General features: G+C 50.6%; 1 protein-coding gene across 1 annotated transcript in view; it reads left to right on the top strand.

Moving 5' to 3' along the window:
* The window catches only part of Xxylt1 (xyloside xylosyltransferase 1), a 139,787-nt gene extending 127,224 nt beyond the window's left edge, over positions 1–12,563 (top strand). The window contains exon 4 of the mRNA XM_031363593.1: positions 10,213–12,563. Within this exon, the coding sequence (XP_031219453.1) occupies positions 10,213–10,609 (397 nt within the window). The 3' untranslated portion in view covers positions 10,610–12,563. The remainder of the gene's footprint in view (positions 1–10,212) is intronic.
* Positions 12,564–14,898: the final 2,335 nt, after the last annotated feature.

Genomic DNA, 14,898 nt, shown 5'->3' with positions numbered 1-14,898 from the left:
TCAGCTGGAAGCACATGAACATGGAAGGAGAACACTGCATAGAGCTATCTGTCTTCTCACCTCTATACAACACACACACACACACACACATACACACACACGCACACACACACACACACACATACACACTCACGGGCATGCATCTACACAGATGATAATAAAATGTTTTAATTAAAAAAGGATCAAGGTGGCTGGAGAGATTTTCTCATTTGTCAAGAGCACAGGCTGCTCTTCTTACAGAACCTGGGTTCAACTCCCAGCACCCACATGGTGGCTCGCAGCCATTTGTAACACCAGTTCCCTGGGATCACAGGTACTTCTAACCTCCATAGCCACTGCACACACATGGCATACAGACATGTGTGCCGGTAAAACATCCATACACATAAAAATAAATGAATCTTAAGAAAGAAAAACAAACAAACCCAAACCAGCCAAACAGAAACCAGCTTTTTTTTTTTTTTCTGAGTAGACCCTGAGCCAGCCACAGTGGCAGCAGCAGCAGCGGCGGCGGCAGCAACATTCCCAGGGAGCTTGTCAGCAATGCAACCTCAGAGTGGGAACCTCCATTCCAATGGGGTCTCAGATGAGCCTACTTCCACACAGGGTGACTGGGCAGGACCACTCTGCGACAGGCTCCTGAAAACAGGGCCTGGGTCTAGTCCACAGTGACCTTGCTCTGAGCTTGACCTGCGAGGTGACCGGTGTCTGTGTTGGTGTGGTGCCACTGTCCAATACCTTGTCCAAACCCATGCGCAGATGTGCAGTGCGCAGGACAAAGTCTGCTTAGATGGAGGGGGAAGGTGCCCTCATGTCTCCTGGGTTTAAGAAGCCGTGCTTCGCTGAGGCCCTGCTACCTGTCCCCTCGCATCTGAGTGAGGCAAGCCCCTGCACCTCTGGCTTTTGGATCAGAATTCCCTTCAGTGAAGGGCATTGATGTGGCTGGTGGAGTTTAACTGGAGACACAAGGTCAAATTCCACACATACCCCTATGTATTCCTACTACACACACCCACATTCTGCTCACTGTCCTGGAAAACACCCCATTGTGTGTCCCTTGCCCTTTCTCTTGTGACCTCCAAGGCTGCAGGGCTGTTGGGAGCAGTCAGCCAATTCCAAAGGTGACACTGGCTCAGTCTCCCCCTCAATAAACATCCCTCCCCTTGGCATAAATCAGAGAAAGGACAGGACTGCTAAGGCCACTGTAGGCCAGGCCAAGGGTTGTGTGTGTGTGTGGGGGGAGGTTGCTCACAAGCCCAGTCTGCATCTTCCTGGTCACTGGAGCCCCAGAATTCTCCAATGGTGCCCAGTCCTCAATGAGGCCTCCTCTGGGCCAGTAGTAGGTAGGGCGTGGCCTAGAGGGCCAGTCCTCTCTGGGACCCTGCCTGCCTAACTAACCTTTGTCCCTGGGCATCTCAGACTGATGTGGATTCCTGGGCTCAGGGTTCTAGCCCCTCTGCCTCTTATTCTCCCTTGTCACCCTAGGAGAGGGAGGCCTCCCAGCTGTCAGCTCACTAATCCAGGATGTCCTCTCTTCTGCAGCCTTCCTGAACTCTGCCTCCAGTATCTTCTCACATGCTGTGCACTCCTGCCACTGGGTCTGATTTCCCCTCCCCCAGTTACTTCAGCCATTTGAGGTCAACATCTTGGCAAGTGCCTCTGTGGCTCTCTAGACAAACACCAGTAAGATACATTCCAGGGTCCACCTGATTGCTTGCTTCCAGCAAGCCATTTTGTCTGTCTGTTATTTATCCCAAAGACAATTGTCCAAGAATCCTGAAAACTAGTGCTGACATCAAACTGTTCTCAATCTAGCCCCTCCTTCTCCATAGGTTACTTTATCCGCCATCTTCCTGAACTTTCTCCATATCTTTGACCTTAGATATGCCCTAGGGCTCCCCTTTTCATGGCAAATCCCAGAGCCTAGTCCCCCTGTCCCTACTTCAGCTTTCCTAATTAGAAGCTGGAGACAATAGCCCTCTCCTCACTCAGTCATTTAGATGTTAGTATGAATATTAGCAAAGTTTAAATAGTCTTGGGGCTGGCGAGATGGCTCAGCAGGTAAGAGCACTGACTGCTCTTCCTATGGTCCTGAGTTCAGATCCTAGCAACCACATGGTGGCTCACAACCACCAGTAATAAGATCTGATGCCCTCTTCTGGTGCGTCTGAAGTCAGCTACAGTGTACTTATGTATAATGATAAATAAAAAGCTTTTGGGCTAGAGCAAGCAGGGACTGAGCGAGCGGAGTTGACTGGAGAGAACAGGGCTGACTGGAGCGAGCAGAGGTCCTAAAAATTCAATTCCCAACAACCACATGAAGGCTCACAACCATCTGTATAGCTACAGTGTACTCACATACATAAAATAAATAAATAAAATCTTAAAAAAAAAAAAAGAAGCCAGTCTAGTACATAGTAAGTGCTCTCTAAACATTACCACTGGGCCCTTCTCATCCTGTCCTTCCCCCAACATTCTCCCTTCAGTCTGGCTCGCTTTGGCATCTGCTTTCCTGTCCTCCCTCAAACGTCTCTGATAAGATGCCATCTGCCTCCCCCCTGTCTGTTCCATTCAGTTCATACCCTCTCCAGTCCAGCATGCCCGCTGCTTGGTATCCCAAAGGTCACTGTCCCCTCCTGTGAACTGCCAAGTTCTTACCGTCTGTAGCTTTCAGCCCTGAGAGACACATGGGCCTTCCAGTGGGGAGGAGCCAGCCAGGCAGAGCCAGGAGAGACTACTGATCCAGGGAATGTGAACAGGGAGTTCCAGAGAACCCCACAGGGTTAAGAACAGGATGCTGCCACCACAGGGGGACCTGGTTGAGTGACTGGAGCACAGTATCACTAGGGGCAAGGTTCATGGAGGGTGATACCCCCGGTGGTAGAACAGAAAGGACAATGGTGGTAGTGGCGATGAGCAAGGAGGTGCCAGGCTGCAGTTGTGAGGCTGTGGAAGACGGAGAGGCAGCTGTGAGAGGACCAGGGAGAGAGGCAGCAAGCCTCGGGGACCTGGGCTGAGTGCTGAGGTGCTTGGTGTGTTCCTGTTCTGACAAGCAGAGTGGGCATCCTCATCTCTGCCACACAGGGCCCAGGCATGTCCCCTCAGGGATCTGCCGGCTGGAAGCTGTCACTACTGTATACCCTGCTTTTATCATCACTGGGACAAAATGTGCCATAGAAACAACTGAGAGGACTGATTTTGGCTCAGTTTCGTGGTAGGGCAGACATGGCGGTTTCTCTGGCCTGTAGAAACTCCTCCTGTCTGAGGCAGCAGGAGCAGGGGACTTGCTCATATCTCACAGACCAGAAATCAAAGATCAGGGTCAGAAACTGGTCAGGCTGTGCCCCCAAGGCCCAGGTGTCCCATTTCCACAGCCTCCCAGAGCAGCACTGGCAAGGGTTCAAGCACATAAGACTTTTAGGGACATTTCAGACTCAAACAGGCCCTGAGAATTTTTTTATCTTTATGACTGCACACAGAAGTAAACCTCTTTTTAATTAAAAAGATGAGAGCCAGATGCTGATGGTGAGGAGAGGACATGGAGGGAAGGCCTGCTGGGGACACCTGGGCTGCCTACCTGGATCTCAGGGTTGACTGATGAGTGGTTGGAATGGGCACAGTGTGGCCTGTAGACCCAGCTAAGTTCTGTATGGCCCTGTGGCTCCTCTGAGATCCCTGCAACAGAGGAGCCCCAAGGCCCGAGTTAGTATCAGCTACTCAGGTCTCAGTGCAGAGAACAGATGGCTGGGGTTCTCCAAGGCCGCCATCTTCTAACTCCACTTCTTCCGTCCACTAAATGTAAATGGGGTACCTCCATCAGCCTGTGTCAGCCATCTGCTGGGCTTCTCTACAGCTTTGTATCTTCTCCTCACATCCCTGCCCCTCCTGGCCTGCACTGCTGCTATTGGCCCACTTCTCTGGCTTGCCCTTCCCCTTTCCTAGGTCGTCCTTGTGCAGCTCTTTCAGACTCTACCTGACAAAAGCACATCTGTGCTCTGCAGTTGTTTGTAGGATGGACTGGTGGCCATCTCCTAATCCTGCCCCTATTTTCCCAGATCCAGTGCAGCAGGGGTGGGAGCAAGGCCTGTGACTAAGATTATGCTCAGGCAGGTTGAAGAACCTGCTCCCAGGTGGCGTGGCATGAAGTCTGCAGTATGGTGGGAGCTTGACACCTCCTGAGGGGTGGTCAGAGCCTCAGGGCCTGGCTGGGAGGTGAGGCCTCAGACTGATGGTGTAACTCTTCAGGGCTCTGCGAGGACAATGGGTGTGTGGAGGACTGGACTGTCTCATGGCATATCAAGCCTTGCTGTCAAAATCCCCCAGGGTTCAAGCACCTGTTTCTGTAGCCCACAAGCATTGACTGGTCATAGCTTATGCAGCTGTGGGACCCAGACAGCAATGTAGGTCACCTTTAGCATGCCCAAGACTGGCACAGGAAGCTATGTCGAAACAGAAACACCCAGACAACTGGGTGGACAAGGGCTGGCTGCTGAGGTACATACACACCCTTAGCAAGCTAGGCAGGCAGGGAGAGACATCTGCAGAGTCAGTCCTCCTGTAGCTGAGCACCTGCAGTGGCAGACAAAGCCATTTCTCCTGGGCACTGCTGGGCACCATCTGTTTACCCTCTGCTCCCAGAGCCCACCAGAAGTCCCATGAGAGTTCTCTTATCCCTGTCCCCAGCCTAGGCCATTGCCCAACAGGCCACAGTGGCCCACACAGCTGACCTTGTCCTTGCAGTGGGCTGTTCTGCTCACTCCCATGAGCTCAGCAGATGCTCCTGAATCGATGACTAGCTGCTGCTCTCAGGTACCCTCTGGTGCCCAGTGTATCTCAGTGAGAATGAGGCTTTGGACATCCCCTGCTGGCTGGCACATGCTGCTGCTTCTCTCACCCTGCGGGTCCTCAAGCCCTAACTAGGGAATAGAGGGTGGACACTCCTACAGGAAAGCAGGTGCTCTACAGCAAACTGCTGAACACAAGTGTACCCTGCACTCCAGAACTTCTTCTAGTGAGCAGCCAAAGCTATGAAGAGACTGTGTGAATTGCAGAATGGTGGTCAAGTCACTCAGCAGTGCAGATGGCTAGGGAGCCTGGACTTTCTGCCTGACATCCAAAGGGAGGGCACTCTTTTGGGAGTCTGGACTAACTCTGAAAGTTAATACTAAGGCAGGATAGACGGGGAAGTAGTGGGAGGAGGGGTTGGGGTGTCCTCGCTACAAGCTGGATAATGTCTGTTGCCAGCTGAGAATCAAGAGTTCCAGCACAGTTGACATTTACTGGGAAGGTTCCTGGACATAGAGGCAATATTTCTTTTATACAAAAATATTTTCAAATAAGGGTGCTAAAATAACAACGAACCAGGATTAAGGCCCCAGTATACAGGACTTCAAGTATGGCCTCATTTTCCTCCTGGGTATTTTCTGGGAATCTCACAAATTAGACTGAGGTGGGGAAGTTTGGGGAGGACAGGATGAGCCCCTCACCCAAGAATCTGGTAGGAGCCTTTGCCAGCCCCACTGGTGCCACAGCCCCACACCAGCAGCCTGGACCTCAGTGTGGTCCTGGGGCAGAGGGCTTGGCTAGGCTTCCATGCAGACCATAAACACCCAGGAGGAAGGAGCTTTAGTTGCTAGCTAGTCTCTGCACATACCAGTCCCTCCTTTGCACTCAGTCTCCCTCTGGAGCCTCACCCAGGTAAGGCTTTGCCACTGTGGGGCAGTGCAATGGCAGAGCCCATTCAACAAGACACACTCAGTCAGGACTTACCTGACTTGGGCCCTGTCTGTCCCTGTGGGCCCTCAGGCTCACATTGCTGTCCAGTGTCCCGTTTGTCACTCTCTCGTCACTGGCAGCAGCCTCCTTGCCACTGTCCAGGTCAAGCTCCCCAGCACACCATGACACATTTTCTCAGCCCACTGGCAGCAGCGAAATCAAGGACCTGGGGCTTCCAGGTGCCCTTCTGCACGTTTCGAGACCCGTGAATGGAGAAGATACAGTGAGATGAGGATGAGCCCTGATGTTTTCCCCAAACTCCATCTGCCGAGGCAGTGGCTCTCAGCACTGTCTGAATGCCACCTTTCTTGAGAATGGAGACATCAGGATGTAACTGTTGGTGAAGAAGGATTTGTTGTGGAATAGGGCAGCCCCTTACCCTAGGTAACCAGAGATAACTGCACACACTGAGATCACCCCTTGAAGGTGGAAGTCAGTGTTGGGCTGAAGACACCAGCAGAAGCCAGGGCAGCATGGAGGATGTTCTTCCTCACAGCCTGCAGAGGCGGCTCTACACCACCATCCTACATTCAACACTGCAGTCACGACTGGCTGAGTTTCTGTTGGGTGGCCTCCCTGGTTTCCCTACTTTGCTATTAGGACCTAGTCAGCTGATGACCCCAGAGTTCAGGGACATGGAGGGAAAATGAGAGGTCCATTTCACAGGTGGTGGCAGAAGTGAGTGTTGGCTCTTACAACAGCACCCCAGTGTCCTGCATGACCCTCCCTCCCAAGCTGAAGGCCTCAGGGATACAAATTCAAAACCACGCCAATCCCTAATCTGAGTACGGTCTGCTCTGTCCCCTGCTGTATGGATGGGGAGTGGTCCTGATCCATATGAGGTATGCTAGCTGCTCCCTCTGCAAGCACCTTCCTTCTCCCTGCCTTCTCTCCAAGATCTCCTTCCAGGCCTTCTTTTGTGAGGCCCTCTGGTCCTATTACAAATAGCCCAGTGCCCTGGGAACTTTTCTTATCCTCCTAGGCTGAGCCAGGGACACAGAGGTACCATAAGTCAGCCCAACATGCTGGCCAGAGTGGCTGAGTGGAGAGGAGGCAGGAGCATCAGGACTTACTGCTCCAGATGAGGAGGGCCTCGAGGAGAGCTCTTCAATCTGTGTCTCTTACAGGGTCCACTAGGTCTCTGTTCCCATGGAGTCCCTTCCCCCTCTCCCCTCAGGTAGCCTGGTTCTGCCACTGAGGACTGGCCCACCCATACCCATGGGCCCTTAGCCTGGGAAGCTGAGGGCTCACCCTCGCCTCATGCTATCTTCCATATTAGGGATGTGGAGTTTGCCGACTTAGCTACTGGCCTATAAACAGCTGATGTTTGTAACCCACATTTCCCATGAGAGCCTCCAAATAAGGGCAGGTGTGTGTCCTACCCCTTCCAGGGGGTATGCCATCGGGAAGAAAGGGCTTGACGGGGCTTCATTTGTATTTTCCAGCAGGCCTCACTAACTTCTGGAAGGACTCATTATTTACAGTGGGCCATCTGTGCAAGACTGTTTCCAAAAAGAAGGAAAAACCTAATCCCTGCTGTTATGGCACCCAGGTGATCATGGGGAGTGGAGCAAGACCACACAGCAGATTGGATGGGTGTGAACATGGGCAGCTTGCCCAAGAAACTTCTGGAAGATCAGGACCTGGATTCATACAGGAGACCCAGGAGCAAACATAGCCAGTCCAGGCCCCTGAGAGCAAAGGGCAGGTTTGAGGCTGTATACTGAGTTGACTCAGAGTGGTTCTTAGGTCTGCCCCCAGAGCCAATGACACAACAGCAATGACTCTCAATGTCCTGGTCCCTGCGCCTCTTGGCTTCAGGTGTGTCGAAATGAGAAGTGTCAAATTCAGAAGTGAGTTTGGAGTTCAGATGCCATGCCTTGGAACATTAGCCTGTGGAATCTGAGGAAGTTGGAGATAAAGGAACTGCAAAGATCAGAAGCCTCCCCTAACTGACCAAAGCCTGGGAGAACTCGAGAGACCTCAGTGTGTAAGGAGAATAGGAGAGGGCCATGCAGTCCACCCCAACCCTGCCTTTGTGGTGCTGATGCCGGCAGCTCCCAAGCAAGAGCTCACCTTGCCTCGTCCTTGTAGGGTTCTCTCTCATGCCTGCGAGGCTGCCGTGGAGGCCAGGGAAACTGGCTGATCCAAAGTGCTCTGTGTGCTGGCTTCATTTGGGATAGAACAAGCACTTTGACCAGGGCACACAGGAGGTCATTCTATGCTTAGGGAGGTTCAGTTCTCTTTCAGGCTGTGTCTGCTTCGGCAGACACATGGGGAAACGTGCATTTTTAGTTTCCTGCCCCTCTTTTGCTCGTGATATATCAAAATGTGCTGATGCCCCAATATGGCTCTTTCTAGCTCTTTGTTATAGAATGCCTCTGCTTGCTGTGTGCCTCCCTGCTGCCATTCCTGCATGGTGCTGTGCTGGGTGCTGGGCAGTCTGTTCCTAGGGAGCCACCTGGGCTATAGTTTCCACCTGGAAGTGTTCTTTCTTCATCTTCCAGGCCTCCTTTTGGTCACTTTTGATGTGAGAGGGAAGGTCTGGAGGCTTCCAAGCAAGGGTATACCCTACACACACCCGAGAGCCCTAGCTGTAAACTCCTTGCTGGAGGGTAAAACTCCTTCAGCATACCAGAGGCTTATCCATGGTGGGTGGATTGCTCAGGGTAGTGACTCAGTAGCCTTACCTCGGCCTGCTCCCTGCTGCCACTAACACCAAAGGCTGCACAGACTCATTCCTACCTTCCTCATAGTCCTTTCTTCCTTCCCAAGGTCCTGTCATCTGGGCAGCCTACATGGGGTAGAATCGCCTGAGGACCCTGTTCCTCCTGCCAGGCCCTGATCTCTTTGGGGTCTTCTGCAAGGGAAGTGAGGAAGCAGTGGGCAGGATGGAGCCTCCATAGATCTCTCTTCCTCCCTGCTAAATGGCCTGTCCCCACCTTTGGAAGAGGTAGCTGGCTTGTAACCTGACCCTGAAATTAACCACCTGACAGTAAGGTCGAACGGCAACGTGTTGACATGTTGGCAACCCATCATGGCAGGTTCTGTGGCCTGGAGGGCCACAACATCTCAGCTTGCTCTCGAAGCCTATCTTTGCCAAGGTTGTTATCAGCGGGCAGGCACCAGATCAAAGCCTGCTCCCGCTCATCTCAAGCCACTCCTGACCAGACTCTAACAATGGGCCTGTGTTCTACATTGGTTGGTGTCCCACTGGCATGCTTTTCCCTTACCAAGATCAAACTGTCGGCTGCCTTTCTGACATGTGAAACCACAAAGAGCGTTTGTCTGTCCCCTTACTGGGGTCATGGGTCAGAACCGAGGATGGACCTGGTGCAGGTCTTGCATGCTGAAGCCCTGGTTTGCTTTTGACCACAACTTACGCTTTACCTGTGTCCTATCCTGTAAGCAGTGTGAGGCATTTTACCTGAGGACCCAGGCTCACCCTGCCTGTACCCAGCCCGCTGCTGGACCCCATCCCCCAGATGCTGCAACACCTAAGATCTTGACGCTTCAAAGGCTAGAAAGCAGAATGACCAGCACTCTAGCATGTCAATCACAGGAAGGTTTCCAGATGTCTCCTTCCACCTACAAATGGAAGTAAGTATGTGGATAAAAGGCAAAGGAGGGTCCCTCCAGCTGTCACACCTCATGAGCCTGGACTGACTTTTGTGAGTCTGCTGGAGAAATGTCTAAATTGAGGTGGCATCCCTCCTAAATGCCATAGTCCCACATACAGCTGCTTTTCACCCTAACTTGTGGGTATCTGCTGAGAGCCTGCCTCTACCTAGCTCCTCAGAAATGCTAGGCTTAGGTCATGAATGAAGCTTGTTCTAAAGGGGAAAGTATTGGGATCAGTCTGAGTTTGGCTGCCTGTGACTTCGCCATCCGTCAGTCAACTCTTCTCACACACACACACACACCACCCTCTGTGTCATGTCTTCTTCAAGCATTAAGACAGAGTGGGGAGTTCCACATTGCTGCCGTCTGGAGGACGAGAACTTTGAGCCAAAAGCCAAGGTTTAGTCTCTGCTTCTGCTTCTCACCAGCTGTGTGACTTTGGATAAGTCACACAGTCTCATCTGGCAGTGTTTTCTTACCCTCTGTGGTGATGGGTCATCTCACAGAGTACAAGACTCTGGGACCTGCCATCTCTACAGACCCTAACACAGTGTCAGTGACGATGATGATCTCATCAGCAAGGTCCACCCTGAGGTCAGGGAGGATGTGAGAGCCCAAGACTTGGTGCTAGGGGCCTGGATTCAGGCTCCTGCTGTGCTACTTGCTGGTGATGTGCTGTAGCTTCTGAACCTGAGTACCTCTGCTTTTGTTTCTGAGAAACTGAGGGAAGAGCGGTCATTGTGAAGGCCCAGGGGCCGGGGCTGGCAAGCTCATTCACCCCAAACTGGGATAACTCTGTTTCCTTTCCCTTCACAGGCACACATTCTGGCAGTTCCGCCATGAGAACCCCAAGACCAGAGTTGGGGATCCTCCACCTGAAGGACTCCCCGGCTTCAACAGTGGGGTAATGCTGCTGAACCTGGAGGCCATGCGCCAGTCTCCACTCTATAGCCATCTGCTGGAGCCCACGTGGGTGCAGCAGCTTGCTGACAAGTACCACTTCCGGGGCCACCTGGGAGACCAGGACTTCTTCACCATGATTGGCATGGAGCACCCTGAACTCTTCCATGTGCTGGACTGCACCTGGAACCGGCAGTTGTGCACCTGGTGGAGGGACCATGGCTACAGCGATGTCTTCCAGGCATACTTTCACTGTGAGGGCCACGTCAAGATCTACCATGGGAACTGCAACACACCAATCCCGGAGGACTAGGCACCAGCTCACCCTCGATGCCAGTGGGGCTCCCGGGCCTTGGGTAGAGAGACTCTGCTAGGATGCCCTTTAGGGGCCAGGTGCTGCACACCTCCCAGCTGGCTGGTTCCTGTCCAGCCGCCATCCAAAGAAGCTTAGCTGAGCCTGCCGCTCAGGCCGTTTTCCTCCTGGGCATCCTGAAGGACAGACACAGGTGTCTTCCAGTAGGTGGTTGAAGATACAGACAGAAGGAGAATTGCACCCTGTCCACATAGAATCAAAACCCTTGTAAAGAACTGGCTTTTGTTAGACCAAATAAGCATTTCGGGTGGCAGGCTCTAATGCTTTGTAAGAGAAGAGGCGGATGCTACTGTGGCTCCCAGTGAGCACTGAATGCCAAGTCAGGGTTTTAACGAGCAGGCCAGGGCTTAAGCCTCCAAAGGAGTGCCATAGTCCCACATCCTTTCCCAGGAGGCTTTGCACATCCTCCAGATGTTCATGTTGCTTGGTGCCGGCTTCAAGAAGCAGCACCTCTTTAGATAAAGTCTGAGCACATAATAATCCCCTTATTATAGCGTCTACAGCTCTTATCCCTACCATTTCCCAGAACCCCATCTTCTCTTGTCCGTCTACCTGCTCCAGGTGACCTGAAGGAATCAAATCTATCATCAAAGACAGAGATTGGCCATGCCAAGGCATGCACTAGACTCACTCCAAGGAGTAGCCTCAAGTCTCGAGTACTAGGTCCCAAGTACAATTGGGTGGGCTTGGAAAGGGGTGGCCTCCTGGTCTCTTTGTAGGCTCTGGAGAGGAGAAAAACAAACTCATGATTTCCCACTGCACCATGCCAGTCCCTCCCCCTTCCCACAAGTGAGGACCATTTCTCTAGCTACTTGAGATGGACTCTGTAAGTCAGCTGCCCACATGAAGCCCCCACAGGCCATGTCTGTACAGTCCAGCTCCTGTCCTCAGGAAAGAAATGGGAGGTTCTGATTGTAGATTCTTTCAGTGCCATGAGTGACACTAATCAATAGACTTTGAGAACACTTGAGTCATAGTGTTTGTTCTCTGGCTCTGGATGAAGAGTAGGATCAGTATCAACCAGAAGACCGAAAAGGACCAAGTGGCAGGCCTGCTTGTGGGTGCCAGGGGGTTGGTACTGCTGTGTTTGGTTCCAAGTGCAGAACTATCATCTCATTCTAGCTATTGGCAGGCTCAGCTGCTGCCAGGAACAAGCCCAGATGTCTCTGGCTCCTTAGCCCAGACCTCCCAGTTCCATTCATGCTGGTGAGGTGGCACACTCCTTCACTGGCCCTATGCTGGGCCCAGTTCATCTGTTCTCCTAGCTACTTGATTTCCTATTCATAGTGTCTGGTTATTAGGTGCCTGCGGTGTGACAGGCATCGTCTTAAGGATTTATATGTGCCCTAGATAATATTCATGAAAACCTCAGCCAGTTCATTCCAGCGCAAAACTGATGTATGAAAATAGAGACATGGACAGGTCCTCTGCTGTGGTTTTTACTGAAGCTTTTTACTGTGCAAAAATGTTGGAAACAGCTTAAAACGTTGGCTAGGGAGGCAGCTAAATAATGCATACTGCAATCATATGGTAGAATATATTAGGAATCATTTGAAGGAATATTTAATGTACCAGGAAATACGCTAGTGAGTAAAGAATATACAAGATAAGATTGTATTGTTTCCTTTTATCTTTTAATTATATATGTGTGCATCCATATGTATTTGTTACAAACAGGTACATACATGAAATGCATATGTATATGTGAAAGAGAAAGATTTAAGAACAAGCCTATTCTGTATTTTATTAGTTCAACTCCTCAAAGACCATGCTTCAGCCACATGAACAAAACAGTTATCTCGTTGGAATGGGGGGATTAAAGAACAGGATGTTTTTTACATTCACAATAACAGGTGAATTTTTCATTAAGAATTAAAGTGTTTCTTGGACTGGAGAGATGGCTTGGCAGTTAAAAGCACTGACTGCTCTTCCAGAGGTCCTGAGTTCAATTCCCAGCAACCACATGGTGGCTCACAACCATCTGTAATGGGATCCGATGCCCTCTTCTGGTGTGTCTGAAGAGAGCAATGGTGTACTCACATACCATAAGTAAGTAAGTAAATAAATAAATAAATAAATAAATAAATAGAATTAAAGTGTTTCCAAAGCTACGGTGTTTTCTGTTATTCAAGAGAACAGTAAACCAGGTACTCAGCACAACACTCTTCACTTGTGCGTGCCTGTATGTGTGCATGTGTTATTGTGAGACAGCACAAACTACAAGTTTGTGGAGTCGGCTCCCTCCTTCCACCTTTACAAAGCCATCACACCATCTCATCAGCCCCACCCCTCAGGAGTTCCCCCTCCTCTGTCACCAGGGGCTTCGACCTAATGCCTGTGGTGAATGGTAGAATCATAGACAATAGGAAACCCAGCCAGGCTGGCAGAAGCCACTGTGGATTCCTTCCTTGCCACAAGTGGCTTTTGACAGATGTTGGAGAGCTAGCTTCTGATTGGGGTCCTGCTATGATCTGTGTTGTGCATCCACAGTTAAAATGCTATGCTTCATTTGTTTCACAGACCCTTCACTGTCTGATTCATGTCTGTACACATAGAGTGGAAATCCAGACAGCATTTCTGAATATAGAAACTTTATCTTCATTTATGTTAATTAACATATTTTTCTTGGTTATTAATTTTACAGCATATACAAAAATGCTATACATTTAGTCATTTTAATTACATTCGTTAATTCAATATGTGTATTTTTGTACACAGTCACACACATACCTCATTGCCTTATACCCCAGTGTGGAGGTCAGAGGACTTGTGGGAGTAAGCTCTCACCTACCATGTGTGTTCAAAGGATGAAACTTGCATTGTTATCCTTGACAGCAAGTGCCTCGACCAGCCTGATGTACATTTTTTAACCACTCTCCTTTGCAAATACTTGGAATTATCATCCCGTTTTCCACCTCGTGGGTGGCCATGATTGATGTCTCCATAGGAGAACAGTCTAGGCTAAGTGGGCTCTGGCCCTCACCTCTCCCATGGCTGCCTCCCTTCTGTAAAGAAATGTAATCTAATAATAGCAGCACTAGGCCTGCTTCCATTCCCCACACAATGCGGCCTTTGTGCACACACAGAGTCCACTCCACATGTGCTGATAGCATTCGGAAAGCCTGCAGGCTTATTGATGAGAGTCGCTCTTGTATGTATGTCAAGCCAAACAGACTCCAGTATCCCCTACAATACTGCAGGAAGCCACAGGAGAGAGCAGTTCATTCAGTGGTGCCCAACCTGGAGCACACCAGGAGTAAGTAGGTACCAGCTGAAACCTCCCATTTTAACAATAACTGGCTAGTTGGTAGGGAGGTACAGTGGCAAGAACTTCAGATGAGAGGCCTGTCTGCTTGAAACTACACTTGTCCTCGTTACCTGGACAACCTTGGATAAATAAGACCACCCCTGCCCCCATTTCTGAATCCAGGTGCTAGAGGTCTGCAAAAGATGTTTGCAGGAGAGAGGTACGGTAGGATTTGATAAGGTGTGAAGTAACACAGTGCAGGAAACTCTGGTAGTTCTTAAATATTCTTGTACACCTAATAAACTCCAGCCGTTTGGAGTTGGTGCTGCAGGTGGCCAGATGCTGCCGGTGGTCCCCCTTTCAGTTCTTCACATAATTGCAGCCGCCTAAGAGGTCAAGGGGTGCCTCGGCTCATAGTAAACTTGCTGGGCAGCATTCAGATGACCCTCTAGCCAGGCTTCAGTCTCTTTAGGGTGTCAAGGGAGCACCTCAGCCCCTGCCACATGTGGAGCAGTGGAATTTAACATGCCTACAAGTTTACACATGCAATGCAGACCTCCCCAGCCACTCTCCCATTATCACACAGACAAACAAAACTCATATCTATGAGTAAAGTCCTCCTCCATCCCTGTTGTGTGCAGGCAAATGATGGAGGGCTGTTTGCCATCAAAAAAGAATTAGTGGTCCTCCAAGGACCCCCAGCTTGCACTCTCCTAGCAGCTGTGCCAGATAAGATTTTGTCTTTAGGCTTCTGAGCCCAGCTACCAGAGGTCCTCCCCAGCCCACCTTTTTTACAAGACAGGTGTCTGTAAATAAACATGGAATAAAGAAATGCAGGCCTTTGATCTCAAATGTAGGAAACAAAGGCACAGAGATAGAATAAAATAAATGAGAAAAATACTGAAGGCTGGAGAGATGGCTCAGTGGTTAAGAGCACTGGCTGCTCTTCCAGAGGGCCTGAGTTCAATTCCTAGCAACCATA

Source organism: Mastomys coucha, unplaced genomic scaffold, assembly GCF_008632895.1.
Source record: "Mastomys coucha isolate ucsf_1 unplaced genomic scaffold, UCSF_Mcou_1 pScaffold12, whole genome shotgun sequence".
NCBI classification, from domain to species: Eukaryota; Metazoa; Chordata; class Mammalia; order Rodentia; family Muridae; genus Mastomys; species Mastomys coucha.
Note: the sequence above shows the minus strand (reverse complement) of the source record. Positions and strands in the feature narration are given on the sequence as shown.